This window comes from Brienomyrus brachyistius, chromosome 17, assembly GCF_023856365.1.
Source record: "Brienomyrus brachyistius isolate T26 chromosome 17, BBRACH_0.4, whole genome shotgun sequence".
NCBI lineage: Eukaryota > Metazoa > Chordata > Actinopteri > Osteoglossiformes > Mormyridae > Brienomyrus > Brienomyrus brachyistius.
In genome coordinates this window covers 18,341,662-18,356,302 of record NC_064549.1, presented here as the reverse complement: position 1 = coordinate 18,356,302, position 14,641 = coordinate 18,341,662, and the positions used below count along the sequence as shown (strand labels likewise).

At 38.5% G+C, this 14,641-nt stretch overlaps 2 protein-coding genes across 4 annotated transcripts; both read left to right on the top strand.

The window, feature by feature from the left end:
• Nucleotides 1–91: 91 nt before the first annotated feature.
• On the top strand, nt 92–4,864 carry mffa (mitochondrial fission factor a). 3 transcript variants are annotated; one of them, XM_048982423.1, is made up of 8 exons: nt 92–324; nt 859–1,076; nt 1,174–1,343; nt 1,478–1,569; nt 2,441–2,599; nt 3,752–3,805; nt 3,962–4,046; nt 4,338–4,864. In XM_048982423.1, the coding sequence occupies exons 2-8, from the start codon at nt 863–865 to the stop codon at nt 4,467–4,469; spliced, it is 906 nt and encodes a 301-aa protein (XP_048838380.1). In that variant the 5' UTR covers nt 92–324; nt 859–862; the 3' UTR covers nt 4,470–4,864. The 3 variants fall into 3 exon arrangements, with proteins under 3 accessions (XP_048838380.1, XP_048838381.1, XP_048838382.1); XM_048982424.1 differs by lacking the exon at nt 2,441–2,599; XM_048982425.1 differs by lacking the exons at nt 2,441–2,599; nt 3,752–3,805.
• A 325-nt stretch (nt 4,865–5,189) lies between these two features.
• On the top strand, nt 5,190–14,253 carry mrpl44 (mitochondrial ribosomal protein L44). Its single transcript, XM_048982414.1, has 4 exons — nt 5,190–5,413; nt 12,918–13,386; nt 13,601–13,779; nt 13,863–14,253. Exons 1-4 carry the CDS (start codon nt 5,238–5,240, stop codon nt 14,038–14,040), a joined length of 1,002 nt encoding a protein of 333 aa, XP_048838371.1. The 5' UTR covers nt 5,190–5,237; the 3' UTR covers nt 14,041–14,253.
• The last annotated feature ends 388 nt before the right edge of the window (nt 14,254–14,641 follow it).

The window sequence follows — 14,641 nt, the reverse complement described above, 5'->3', positions numbered from 1 at the left end:
TGGCGTCTGCGTATGAACCAATCAGCTTCGACAGGGGCGTGTTTCTGAAGGAAGGCTGGTGAAAAGCAATTGCAAGAGATACTGTGTCTTTAAGGCTGACATCTATGGTGCCTTCGTTGCTGAGTGATTTCCTGTTTCGAAGCTTCTTGACATTTCCTGAAAGCTCAGCGTTGTTCCGTATCTGTCGGCATTATTTTCAGTCTTGCATTGCAAATCGAGTGAATCTGTCAACACGGATGATACTTCACCTGTATTGTAGAAAACGGACGTTTTTTTTTCTTCTAAACCCTCATAACAGACACCGTTCAGCTTCACACTTAAAGGGTAAGTCTAAATTTACTAGGTCACAACAAGGCCGTGTTTAAATTTTGTTCTGGTTTTGGCGAATTAGGCCGTAGTGTATTTCTAGTATGTACTTGACCTTTTTTGACAACAGTGCATACTACGAATTCGTGAATTTAGCTTAGATAGCTAGCAGTATTTTGTTATATTTTTACGGCTGTATATTTACATTGGCGCTTATCGGTAAAATTGCTTGCAAATTTCCTAAATACTTTGGTGAATTAACTTCTTTTGTATATGTAAAACTTTATTTATGTGCACGTGGAAGGTGTCACATATCACGTAATACAATCACGAAGGTCCGTTTCCATTTGTTAATTCCTCAAGGGGCCTTAAACCTATTTGTACATCGCATAAATGTAAAAGGTAAGGTGAGCATGAGTGTGCTTGATGGCGTTTTGCTGAGTTTTGAATCTAAGTCTTACAAACAGAATATTAAGATTTGTGATCACTGAACTAAGTTAACCAGTTTCACTTCGCGGCCAGTTGCCTGACTTTTCCCCTCCGTCTTTTCAGCCCCATGAACGGAGCGGCATTTCCCTCTCCCACCGCGGAGATAGCCGAGATCAATCGGATACACTATGAGCTTGAATACACAGAGGGCATCAGCCAGCGCATGCGCATTCCCGAAAAGCTCAAAGTGGCTTCATCTGTCTCGGGGGATGAAGAGGGTGGTTTTTCTCAGGCTCCTCACAGCGCTCTGATGCAGGTGCCAGAGAGGATTGTTGTGGCAGGTACTTTAATGCTTTTACCACATTCAGCCTCATTTTCCTGCCTGTACATTTTGAGCATCACAGTATCTGCTCCACGTTCCTTCTTTGCACTTCGCAGATGATGAGGGCTCACAGTATTCCAGACCAAGAGACTTGGACCTCATTCAGTCCACACCCCTGGATTCACTGGCACTGAAAACGCCACCCCGGGTTCTCACACTGAATGATCGCCCGCTGGACTTTCTAGAGATGGAGCGGACTGCGGCTCCAGTCATGCAGGTGGAGGAGGTGAGTATGAATAACCACAATCGATCCCATGATGCACCAAATGAATTGCACTAAGAGACGCAGTGTCTGCACCCACTGCCATGCCCAGGAGAGGCAGAGTGTGTTCGGAAATTGCCTGTAGTTTTTGCTTTTAGGTGCGAGGTCAGGGTCGGTTACGGCGGGAACGTTCAACTAGTGAGAACACAGCAATGCGATACAGCGGGCAGCTCTCAAAAACAGACTCGATGTGAGTGTTGCCCGTTCATTGTGCATTTCTCTGCCCATCTGTCTATGCTTTCTGTTCATCTGTCTCACCTGTCTCTTCATCTGTTTGCCCTTTTCCTGCAAAGAGTGAGTTGCTATTAGTGTCTCAGTTATGGGTCTCTCACTATTCTTTGTGGATGTTCAGTTGTTGTTTGATGCTCAGCTATAAGTCTCTCATAGATTCACAACAATTGTGAATTTTAGTATTCAAGCACATAAGTGTCAACCTGGAGCTTCAGGTGACTTCCCCATTTGAGAGTAAAAAGCTGAAGAGGACCTTGTGAGGCACAAATGCATTTTTTGGTGTTTAATTGTGCACATTAGGAAGCATTTGTTCTCTTAATTTTTTTGAGCACGTTATTAGGAAAGTACATATTGACACGATTTAACTCTAAATTAAACTCTGCATTGGAATATTAGTTTGTATTTTATGTAGGCCTACATAGTATGACATTGTCAGTCACTCTGGATTAAGTACTACTAAACAGGGGAGGGATCAAAACTAAATTGATTGTTTAAAAAATGGTCCAGATTGTTTCTGCTTATAAACTAAAAGGCACTGGTATTGAAACAGGAGTTGTTGTTTCATGTTTTAGTATTTTATTATTTTGGTATAGTTTTTTTTTCCCTTTTTCTTAGTCTTTGCGTATGGCTTCATTTTGGGGTAACAACTAATCTGTACTGAGATCATGTTTTGCTAAAAGATAGTATATAACTGCACTATTCTGCCACAGTTCCTCTGGACTCTTTCTCCTATATTTCTGTCTCTCTCCCCTCCCTCCCTCCCTCTTTCTCTTTCCCTCCCTCTTTCCCTCTCACTATGATCACATGATTGCTGCTGCATTGGTGGGCAGTGTGACCCCTACAGCCTCTCACACCACTTGCCCTCTACCTTCTTCCCCTGATGATGGGTACAACCTTTACAGCACACGTGGCATTCTGTCCCTTATCCAGTCCACCACACGCCGGGCCTACCAGCAGGTCCTGGAGGTGCTGGATGAAAACCATTGCAGGTGATGGCTACTGACCATTGATTCAAGCCCCAATCGTCACGCTGTCCCTGTAGGTTCACCACATTTCCTGTCAGTGTTGGATCCCTCTTCCTTTTTAGTATGGTTACCATTAAACATCACTCCATGTCTGAGATAATGAAAATTTCCATTCTGTTAATACATTCTGTCAATACATCATTACAGATTTTTATAAGCATATATGACACTACGATGTGAGGAATGTAGCAAGTCAGATTTCCTGTTCCAGGTTTATCTTTTCACATCGCTGTTTATGCACCGTAGGTTAGTACGGAATGAAGTGAACTAAGTGTACTATGATGTCACTAACTGATTGTGAAAGATATTTTATTGTATACGAAGGTTAAAAAAAATTACTGAGTGTCCATAAATCGAACTACACCTAGTTTGTGGCAAGTGATGGAATTGAATTTAAGATAATTAGTAGTTAGGCCGGTGCGGCGGTATAGTGGTTTGCACTTTTGCCTCTTACCTCTATGACCCAGATTTGAGTCTCTGTTCTAAGTGTGGAGTTTGCATGTTCTCTCTATGTTGCTGTGGGGTTTCTTCTAGGCTCTCTTGCATCCCACCGCAGCCCAAAAACATGCTAAGCTGAATTGGAGTTACCAAATTATCTGTAGGTGTACATGTGAATGATGTGTGTGAGTGCCCTGTGATGGGTTGGCACCTCGTTATGGCTTATTTCCTCCCTTGCACCCATACCTTTTGGTATAGGTTCCAGACCTCCTTACCCTGAATTGGACAAATATGGAATGGATGGAAGTAGAAACCATTAACTTGTCCCGTTACACAGTTACATTTTGTTTGGCTTATACCACGTTTTATAATTTAATCAGATATATGTACCTAAAGTTCATTTTCAGCTGCTTTCGTAGTTATAGATGAATACTGTACTTTCAGTAGCACCTTTTTAATGCAAAGTCTATGCCCAGGCCTGTATGTAGGAAATAAAAGCATTCCTCTTCCTCGGCTTCCTGTTGGTGTCGTCTGTGTTTTTCCCATAGTCCTCGCCATCACATCTATGTGCTTGTGTGCTTGCGTTTGTGTTTTTGTCCCTTTGTGGCTGAGTGTACTGCACCTGCTCCAGTTCTGCACTGTCCTTTCTTCTGACCCTGTCCCTCCTGCCCTCTTCAGCAAACCTGTTCTGCGTGGTGGGTCAGCCACCTCGAACCCCCAGCATGATTCCAGGTAAATCGTACCTGTCTGGCTTTCTCGTGCATTTTCCTTCGTTTCCTCCATTAATCACTTCATCTTCTTTAGATGGTTGTGCTATGTAGGGGATGTTGGTCTTTGTGTAAATTGTATGAGTGGAATTTGTTCTTGTCCGTTTCCCCCCCTTTACAGGTTTAGCCTATCGACACTAGACAGCACACTTGAAGGAGCCCCTGATGACATGGCCCTAGTAGATGCAGCATCACTACGACGACAGGTATATTATCAGTCTGAGACCACTGCTTATTTTTTTTTTGTCCTTTCGGTTTTCTGTCACGCTTACTCAAGACTTCCTGTACATTTCATGCTCATGATCGCTTTTTTGTGCATTGTACATAATTTGTGTGATATAGAGGTAGACATTTTTTTCCAGCACTGGCCAATGTTGGCCTGTTCCCATTAAAATGCTCCTGCCAGTGTGGATATTCTACAGAACTTGGTGTGCTGTATATTGCTGTCAGGATAAACAAATTGTAACAGCCCTATGATCAGCTCATTGTTGTTGTAGATCATAAAGCTAAATCGACGGCTGCAACTCTTGGAGGAGGAGAACAAAGAACGAATGAAGCGAGAGATGATCATGTACTCCGTCACTGTGGCCTTCTGGCTTGTCAACAGCTGGATTTGGCTCCGCCGCTAGAACCAAATCACTTCCCTTTGCTTTCTAGCCAAACCATTGCCAAATGTATTCCATATAACATTGCCACACAGAAAAGCAACATGGCTTGTCTGGGAAATGTTTGTGTTTGCATATGACCATACTTATTTTTCTTGTAATGTATTTGTCTTTATTTTTGAAGTTTTTATAATGTGTTTGCACTAACTACATGTTTCAGCTGTAAATATTCTGACATTTATTTTATTTCCTATTTTTTTCATACAGTTGCTGTTTTCCATAATTGTCCCCTGTGTGTTATAGAAGAATCAGGCAAAATAATTAATCACTTCATATGCATATTGAAATAGGGCATACTTGTTCTTCAAAGTCTTGTGTGATTGAAGTAAAATTATTTAATAAAATTTCAGATGTCATAAGTCTTGTCCAGCATATATGCTTACCATATCAGTAATTGTCTAATGGTGAATTCCAATATTCTGAACCACTGTTAATACAACTTAATTTGTTCTTTGTTCATCTGTTTTAATTTGTATATTTTTTGTTAAACTTAGCATACATTGAATGATCTAATAAAATTTCGTAGATGTCAGGGAAATTCTAAGATATATTGCTGTCAAAAATGACATATGTTAGTTTACTTTTTAATTAGTATATTTATAATTATTCAGTGCTGTACATTGTTTCAATGTTAATCGTCGTTTTCCTGACCAGATTCCGCGGAACTCATTACACTATGGCTAAAAACCTACACGGAACGTTTATCTAGGTGCACCTATTAGTGAGTCCGTCATGGCGTCTGGGTACCTTGTAAGTCGTGGTGCAAATGCACTCGGAATTCACCTTCAGCGTTTTAGCCGGAACATTCTTTACACACAAATTAGAAAGAAACCCCGATGGATGAGGGCATACACGCTTTTGATGGAAAGAAAAAAGAAGTTAGATGGACCACCACCACCTAGACCACGGTAAAGTAGTGCTAAGGCCGAGGAAGTCGAGGCCAGTGGTAGCTCTCATTTTGTCTGAGCTGTCGTTTATCCTTAGTAAATGGTATGTCTGTATAAATATGTATAAAATGGCAGAGCGATTTTCCCCTGCTGGGAGTATAGAGAGTTTAGTAAACTAAATAACTGGTTAATTTATATTGGGACATGCAGCTTTAATTCAACAAATATTACAAACATAAGTGTTTTGCATAATGATAATCTTTTTGATTTTGCTAAAAATTTGGCATTCCTTTTAGACAGGGGTTAAATCAGAATCAGAGAGAGGGGATCTTTGTCAGGTACAGGTGAGGTGTCGATCCTGAATCAGGCGCTGTATGCATCAGTTAATGTAATAGGTCACAGACATTTTTCGGCATGTGCGTTACCACTTTAAAGCAATACAAAATAAACAAAAAATATGATTAAATTATATTTATATTTCACATTGGTATTGTACATATCACATTTTGGAACATAGCATGCATCAAAATGGCTTAACTACTATTAATGCTTATTCAATCATAATGTCCCAGTGAAAATGCATTGGAAACCACTTACAGCGATCACGTCAGTCTGGGTGAAACTGAAGTTGATCACTATATACGGATGATAAGGGGTGCCATAACGGGGGGCAGTTAGGATGATTCCATCCAAGGGATCCCACCAAACAATTTGGAAAATAATTGCATTGGTCTTGGGGGGTGGGCATTATGATATGGTTACATGGGGCCCAAAATCTTTAGCAATGCCCTTGTGGATGATTATTATATCCAATTTTCTAATTTATGTCTCAGGCACATTACCATCTAATTGACATTTATGTATTTATTACATGGATAAAATGTAATAAAACAGTTTTGCTATTTACTTAATTTTATTGACAAAATCACTGTTCAGAACGTAACTCGTTCGTAAGTAGAGGAGCGCCTGTATAATTCAAATGTGCTATAAAGCAGTACAGTACTGTACATAATATTCAATTTAATTTCATTTATACAGCACATTTTCACAAAGTTACATTGTCTCAAAGCTCTTATTGTAGTTTTGCTGCTGTATCTAGTTGGCTCGTTTTTTGGCGGATCCTAAGCTTTGATGAGTCTGTACTTAAATTGAAATTTTCACCGTCATGTTCTCCGTGCACACCACATTAGCCTCAGGTGGGTAGCCATAAGCAGACAGGGTACTGCAAGGTAAAGTAAGGCGAGGTAAAGGTAAAAAAAGAATTACCACAGTTTTAATTTTTTCCATATGTTGCCTTGTTAAAAAAGACCCAAAATGAACACTGTAAACAGACTCCTTGATTACTATAAGCAAATTATTTATATAGTATTTGTGCAGGATTTTTATTTATTTATTTTTTCCTCCTTTTTTTTCCTACTGCCCACCACCACCACCCCTCTTCGGAGGACAGCTTCATTTTAAATTAAAGTTACAGTGTAAAGATATTTAATTCTAGTGTGGCCACTCCGAACTCACCCGCCCTAATACTGTGATTATACAAACAAAAAAGGGGGGGGACGCAGAAACAGCAATTATAACAATAACAGACATTAATCACCATGGAGAAAGAAAAAAAAAGTAAATAGAAATAATAATAAAGGTGGGATGGAGAAAACAAAGTATAAGGGAATGCAAAATACAAGCAACCATAACACATAAAACACTCATTAAAAGGACATCAAACAACAAAACAGTAATGACAACAATAACAAATTATAACAACAATAATATCAACAACAATAAAAAATAATAATAATGTTACAAATATATATATATATATATATATGTAGCATACACACATGTGATCATACACATATACATGTATTTGTACAGGATTGATTCTGTCCCAAGCTTTATGATGAATTGTGATCATTTTATGCAATTTCCACTGTATCTAGTTTTTCACAGATTTCACAGATGTTACACTTGTCTTACCTCAAGCAAAGTCTAGCTAGTAAGTGAAGTTTTGGCAGCAGTACTGCAACCAAAATACAGTAGTGATCAAAATTTGAAAATGAGTGACATTTTTGTAATTTACAAAGTCGGTGCTTAACCAAATTCAAAGTTATTCTAACATGAACAGAAGAAGATATATATTGTAATCATATTTCATCAATGAAAACTATCATCCATCACAAAATAGTTTAAACAAGAAATTTGAAGGTCTGCGATGAAAATTACCAAACAATTTGTTATACTTGACAGTTTTTGGTTCTCATTTGAAGTATCTTGAAATATCTGGCTATCCCAGGTTATTTGGCAACATTGGTAGGCATTTTGCAAGATGGTGAGCTTCTCCAAGGTGACCGAAACCCTATGACATCAGGTTGTTCAGATGAAGGCTGATAGGATGACCCTTTCAGACATTAAGAGAAAAGTTAGTCATTCTAAGCACATCATTCCTTGAGTATTGAAACTGTACAAAGAAACTTTCAATCAAGTCCCAGAAACAGTCAGTTGCCCACGTAAGAAGATCACATGAGACAACAGGATGTTGGGAAGATTATCAGGGAATCAGTTCAACAACGCAGCTGTAATTGCTTGGCAGATCGGTGCTGGACAGGGCAAGAATTCATCTTGACAGGGTTTCGTCACCTGAACTGAAAGCCCACTCCGCGGTAACCAAGCCACTCATCAGCAAGAACAATGAAAGGGCTAGTCTAAGTATTTACTGAGTAGCATCTTGCGTGGACAGAAAAGAACTGGTCCAAAGCTCGTTTCAGTGATGAAACAAGGTTAATTTAGTTGTTTCAGATGGGAAACATGTGTAGCGTTGAATTGCTTGAGTGGAAAAACTCCACCAAAAGTGTGTGAAGTCAGTAAAATTTAGAGGGGTAAGTGTCATGGTGAGGGGTATGTTCTCTGCAGCAGGAGCTAGATCTCTTATATGGCTAGATGCATCATGAGCGGATGCCACCTAAGAAAGATTTTTAAATTATTATAGAATCATAAGGATTTCATTATATAAAATAAGTGTAACCCTGTTTAGGTTACAGTTTCACAACTAAACATAACTTACCTAAAAATAACTGTTAACTGTTCCATATGATAGAATGATTGTTTGATGCAGGCCTGTGATCTCTTTTATGGTGTATGTTTTGTCTTTACACTCTGTGCGTGTAGCAAATGGGTCTCAGTAACATGCAGATTCATAATAAAAGATAAGGAGCATGCTATATAATAAAGTAAAACCTTGGATTGCGAGTAACTTGTAGGCCAGTCGCGATAAACGATAAATCAATTAATTACACAATAATTAAAATGAGGTCGATAATTTTTCCAGCCGTGATAGTTTTCATTTGCATCCTTGTTTGTTTTCCTCGTGTCTCACTCTACCACATGGGAATATCGGCTCTTTTTAGCAAACCGGCTCATTTGGCTCAGCTTTTTTGGCTCCTAAGCGGCCCTTTTAAAAAAAAACGGCCCCTCTCTTCGTTTAACCTGATGCTGATTAGAGTGACCTGATTTGAGCTTGTTATAAATAAGACGCCGTCTCGAGGGCGGGCTTTTTCTTAAGACAACGTGTTCCGGCCACTGTCATCCTTAATGTTTAGGCAGCTCAAAAACCCGGACAATTCTATAAACATCAATAAAATGGTTCTTGAACAGGAGCCGGCTCCCATCGTTCACTAAAAAGAGTCGGCTCAAAGAGCAGTCTCATTTGCGGTTGACACATCACTAGTAGTGAGGCATGAACTCTCATGTCAGTGGGCTCTTTGCACATCAGCTTCCGCGTTCATGGAAATGCGGCTCGCTCATTTCCGGTCTGTGAAAAATGACATTGGTTTATATATGCAGTTTACAGGACTTGCCCAAACTTATGATCAACGACGTACATCGCTTTTGACTTGTCTTACATCCACGGATACGAAGGGGAGTCTTATTCATTCAACTTTGTGGCTGGTGTTAGACTGAGACATGAAGAAGAAAAAATGGGTTATGATGATCATCTGATCATAATTATCAATTTCGCCCAGGCAGACGTGTTCACTATAAGCAGGAAAGTAAAATGTGGCATTAAATTATATGAAATTTGAATATAAATATGTTGGATTTGCCGAATTTCCCAGAGGTGTGCGTGGAAACTTAAAAACTCGATTGTATTTTGAGGACGTAGTACAGCTGGACAGATTGCTACTCCTGAGAGATCCTGCCTTAAGCCACACAAAGTCAACATGTTGGTATTTCTTGCTCGGAATTTGCCAGACTAAAGTAGCTACGGATTTGCATATGGCCTGTTGAGGCACCTGCTTTTATTCATATGGAGTGTTTTGTTATTAGTTAGGACCTTTGTAAACAAAAAGTACTAACTGGCAGTTTTGCCTGTTTTACCTGTCTGAGCCTAATTTTAATATTTTAAAGGTGATTTTGTTTACAGAGACTTCATAATACATTTTATTTATTGTTTTTGGTTGTGTTTGGTTTTTATTCAAGTGCATTTTTTGTTAACAGAGACTGAGAGCCCATTTTACTTATTGTTTTGGTTTTGTTTATTTATTTTGGATATTAAAAATTTATTTCAGTCCCAGTGTTAGATGTTCTTCAGAAATTAAAGTTTATTGATCATTGAAAGTGTGTACCTGCATTAATATGCCATTATCATTACATCAGTTGAAAATGGTTTCACAACGAAAATATTATTGTTTATCGCAATAATTCCTGGGACAATTTATCGTCCAGCAAAATGTCTTATCGTGACAGGCCTAGTAACTTGGTCTGTGAGTGTTTTTCAAGACATTTGATAAAATTTTATCAAAATTTAAAATAAATTTTAACTTGATAAACGAGTGAGGTCTTGCAATATGAGTATTATGTATACGCTTTGTCTGCCTAGTGTTAAGTGATCACAACTGAGCCGATGGTTCTTCTCACTCTCTCGCTGCGGGATTGTGGGTAATCATCTCCCATGCTTAGTCTCAGTCGGCGTCCCTCGCTCATATAGTCCAAATTTAGTAGAAAAGCACCATCCGAAAAAGCCATAACAGTGCTAGCGATGAATCTGTTTAACGACAATGCAATGTCACATTTCCACAAAATCGAAAATGAGACAAAAGCAGCTGTCATTGGATAGGATCCTTGTTAAAGTCGCACAAAAAGAAAAAGATTCCAGTGAGCCAACAGATAGCAGTGATTCCGTTAGTCATAATGAAAGTCGTCCTACACAATAACCCTGCTCTTCTCCTCTCTCTCGTCTCCCTCACACCAGAAATTAAGCATGTTAATTTGTTTTATGTATTTTTACTTTATATTTTATATTAATCATTTTTATATTAATTTGTTTGGGTTGTGGAACGAATCATCTGAGTTTCCGTTAATTCATATGGGAAAATTTGCTTTGATATACAAGTGCTTTGGATTACAAGCACATTTCCGGAACGAGTTATGCTCGCAAACCAAGGTACCACTGTGTATACACTACAGGCCAGAAGTTTGGGCCCACCCTATGATTTTTTATTTTTTTTAAATAACAATACATTGTTTTTTCAAACTTTTATTACAAGAAAATATTAGAAATTCTTAAATGTAACTGAGTGGTTTTCAAGCGCAATGTAACAATTTACTGTGCAATGTCAATGCAATTTAATGAATGTGAGTGCTCAAGTACTAGTTTAATCAAAATAACCACCCCTTGCCTTCATCACAGCGGCACATTTTCACAGCATCCTTTCTGGAAAGTTTTTTAAATAACTTTTCCAAACCATCCCAGCACCTTTTCAAGCATGCAAACAGTTCCATCTCATTTCAAATCAAATCAAATAGGTTTTTATTGTCAATTCCCTATATGTTCACAACATACAAGAGAATCTAAATGCTGTTCCTCTCTTACCTTTGTAATACAGTCCAACTCGTCCTATGGATCGACTTTTGATCATCCACAGGACCTGCTCCCAGTCCTGAATACTCCAGTGTTTGTGTTGTTTAGCCTATACTAGTCTCTTTTCCTTGTTAATCCCACAAAGTAAAGGTTTCCTGGAACCAACTCAATCATGCAGTCCAGCTGCTCTCAGTCTTTGCTTTCTGGCTATTTGGCAATGAGAGAATGCTTCTTTACTCAAAATTTCAATTTGAGTCCTTTGTACAATTGTTAGCTTTGCCTTTCTAGCCATTACAATCATAAAATTAACAAATATATATAAGAAATTATGAGATCAGTCATGATACAGTACAACAGAAAATTGCAACGAGGCGCAGACAATGCAATAAAACTCTCACAAACTAATCTGGGATGAAGCAGACAGTGAAGCTAACTTTAGTTTATTAAGACAAAACCAAGAGAAGCCAAGAGCAAATGAAGTTCTGACGTCGCTATAAAACTGAACAGTATTGTAATATTAGTTACCTTTGTGCTGTTATGCGTCCGAGTCTTTTAAAACTGAGAGAGATTTTGTTTTTGTGTGAAATGCATATATACCGATATCGCATTAAAAATCGTATCTCAGGCCCTCTTCTCTGTCCATTATGGCTCTTTGTAAACCTTGTGTCAGACATTCAGGATAAAATGGCTCTTTGCTTTAAAAAAGTTGCCAACCTTTGTACTAGACAATAAATGGGTGTAACGTGGCCTGCGAACCTGACTAGTGGTATGCCTAGACTTCATTTTGCAATACTGAGGAGAAATTCTCTGAAAAGTCTCCCAAAACACATTATACACTCTAGACACACTTCAGGCTATTGTTACGAAAGAACCAGATTAAAAACGAGTAAGATTTGTATGTGGTTTTAGTGATCTTATGGTGTGTATCTTATGAAGGGGACCAAAAATCAGGTCAGTGTTTTAAATACAAGTACTACTCATACATGAGTATTGTATTCTACACAAATGACTTGTTACTCCAAGCACTTTGTTTTTATCAATGACCAATGGTAGCAAAAAATGCAGTTTTGACTTTAGAAAAGAAACTTAGATGTGCAAATGCTTAATTTGGACATAACATGAAAAATGACTCTTTTTGCGCCTTACAAAAAGTTATAGTAGAGTTATGTAACAGCAAAAAAGTTATAACTCATAAGAAAACACTGAATCGTATTTTTTTTGCAACTCCCTCTGTAAAAAGGACATATCTCAAATGGATTTTTTTTTTATAAAAAAACATTTATGAGCTCTGGAAGGCACGTGTAAATCACATGCCAAATTTTATCAAAATCAAAAATGATAACGCATTGGTTGAAAGGAATGACCCATTGGTTTTAAAAATAAATTATTTTGTAAATGCAGTTTATATGTGTTATTTTTTTCAGGCAACTGAATATAGCTTATAGTTAAAATGCAATAATAATATAATATTAGTGTGCAATATGTATGTTATGACATACTTATACTGTTTTTTTTACTTTTAAATGCTTTGTAACTGATTGCTTGTGTTTCTAGTTGTTCTATTCACTTCAAACATTTTGACATGTTTTTCCATGTACTGCTTCTAACTGGTGTGACTAATATGAGTTCAAATGACTCACAGAATAATTTTAACTTTTTTTTGTTCTGTAGTTCTCATCAACCAAACTGGGATTATCATGCAGAAATTCAAGCATTTAGCAGCAGGCTTCAGGAGAATTTCTTATTGGAACTCCTGAAATTAGCACTTGTGAATCCTTGCTATGTGAGAGCTGAGGAGGAGCGAAGACGCTTGTTGGAGCTGGACAATCAAACGGCGGCGCTGAACTTGAAGGATAATGCACAGCTCCATGTACAGGGACTGAACTTCACTATGGCTTTCCTGACTGACTGGTGCAGAAGCAACTTCACAAGCCTCCCAGACCAGGCTGTTGCAGCTGTGGTGGGCCACCTTAGCTGTCCTGAAGTTGTGTGCCATGTAGCACGCAATCTTGCTATTGAGGAGTTGACACTGAGCGGTCAATTCCCTGTACCTGAAAACATCCTGCATGACACATTCTTTGCTGTAGTTGGAGCACTTCAGGAGAGCAGTGGACCAGAGAGAGCAGCATTTTTTCTCAGAGTATGTTTTTAAAGGACTGCAAGTAACAATCAATTCAGCATGTTTTGAAAGTTGCATTTATTATTTTACTCCACCTTGGTGACTGTCTGAAATATGATTAATTACATATTATGCTTGAAAATATGTATTTGAGAGTACTGTTTGAAGTGGTGTCTGTCTCTGTGTTATAATTGGTTGAGCTTTACTTATCCTGTGTTTCCATTTTTATGCTCAGGACTTTCTGACCACACAGTTGATAGGGAAGGACCTGTTTGAGCTGTGGCCAGTAGTGAACCCCATGGGGATGCTGGTGGAGGAAATGTCCTGCAGAAACCTGCCCCTCCCCGAACCCCGTCTTACCAGATCGGCTGGCGCCAGCACAGTGCTGCCCCTCTATTTTGTGGGACTCTACAGGTAAGCTGAAATTTGGTTTGTTTAACTATGTTTGCTATATAATGTATTCTGTATAATTTGGTTGTCGTTTTTTGTTAATTCAGTGATAAGAAACTACTCGCCGAAGCTCCAGGAGAGACCATTCTGGCTGCAGAAGAAGAGGCAGCACGTGTAGCACTGAGAAAGCTGTATGGATACACTGAGAACCGGAAACCCTGGGACTTCTCAGCCCTTCTGGAACAATCTTCCCCGTTTGCCATACACATAAGCAAAAACCCATAGATGATCTGTAATCACACTGTCCACCATGCCAATCAAAATACAAATTATTCTGTGGGCTGGGAAGGATGGAGATAAACTCAATTACTTTGTACACTTGGGAGATGGGTAACACACCTCAAGATCTTTTGAAGATAAATTTGGATTCTTATATTACAGAATTGTTGGATTATAATTCAAAAGTGCTTGTGAACAATAAAAATGTATAATGACAAATTCCATTTGTTATGCTTCTGTTTTATACACATTTACTACATCCTGCAACAATAAATTTGTCCAAGCAGGAAAAAAAATATTTATGCTTTATTTTGAAACTAGTGAAAGCTTTCAGTTATAAATTATATTTTTAGGTGTCACCTGCTGTAATGAGACGGACAACCAGATTTTTATCTCTCTCATTTAAATGTCATCGAAATGACCACAGTGGCATCTGCTGCACATACAGCGTCTGCTGCATATATTTCCTTGCGACTAACTTTGACGAGGGGGTTCTCAGTGTCTGAGAGTAAGACTACCCATAAAATCACATTCCCTTTAAGGATTCTGCTTCCCAAAGGGTCGTCGCACCAAAACTGGAAATAGACAGGAGATGCGGTATTTGTAT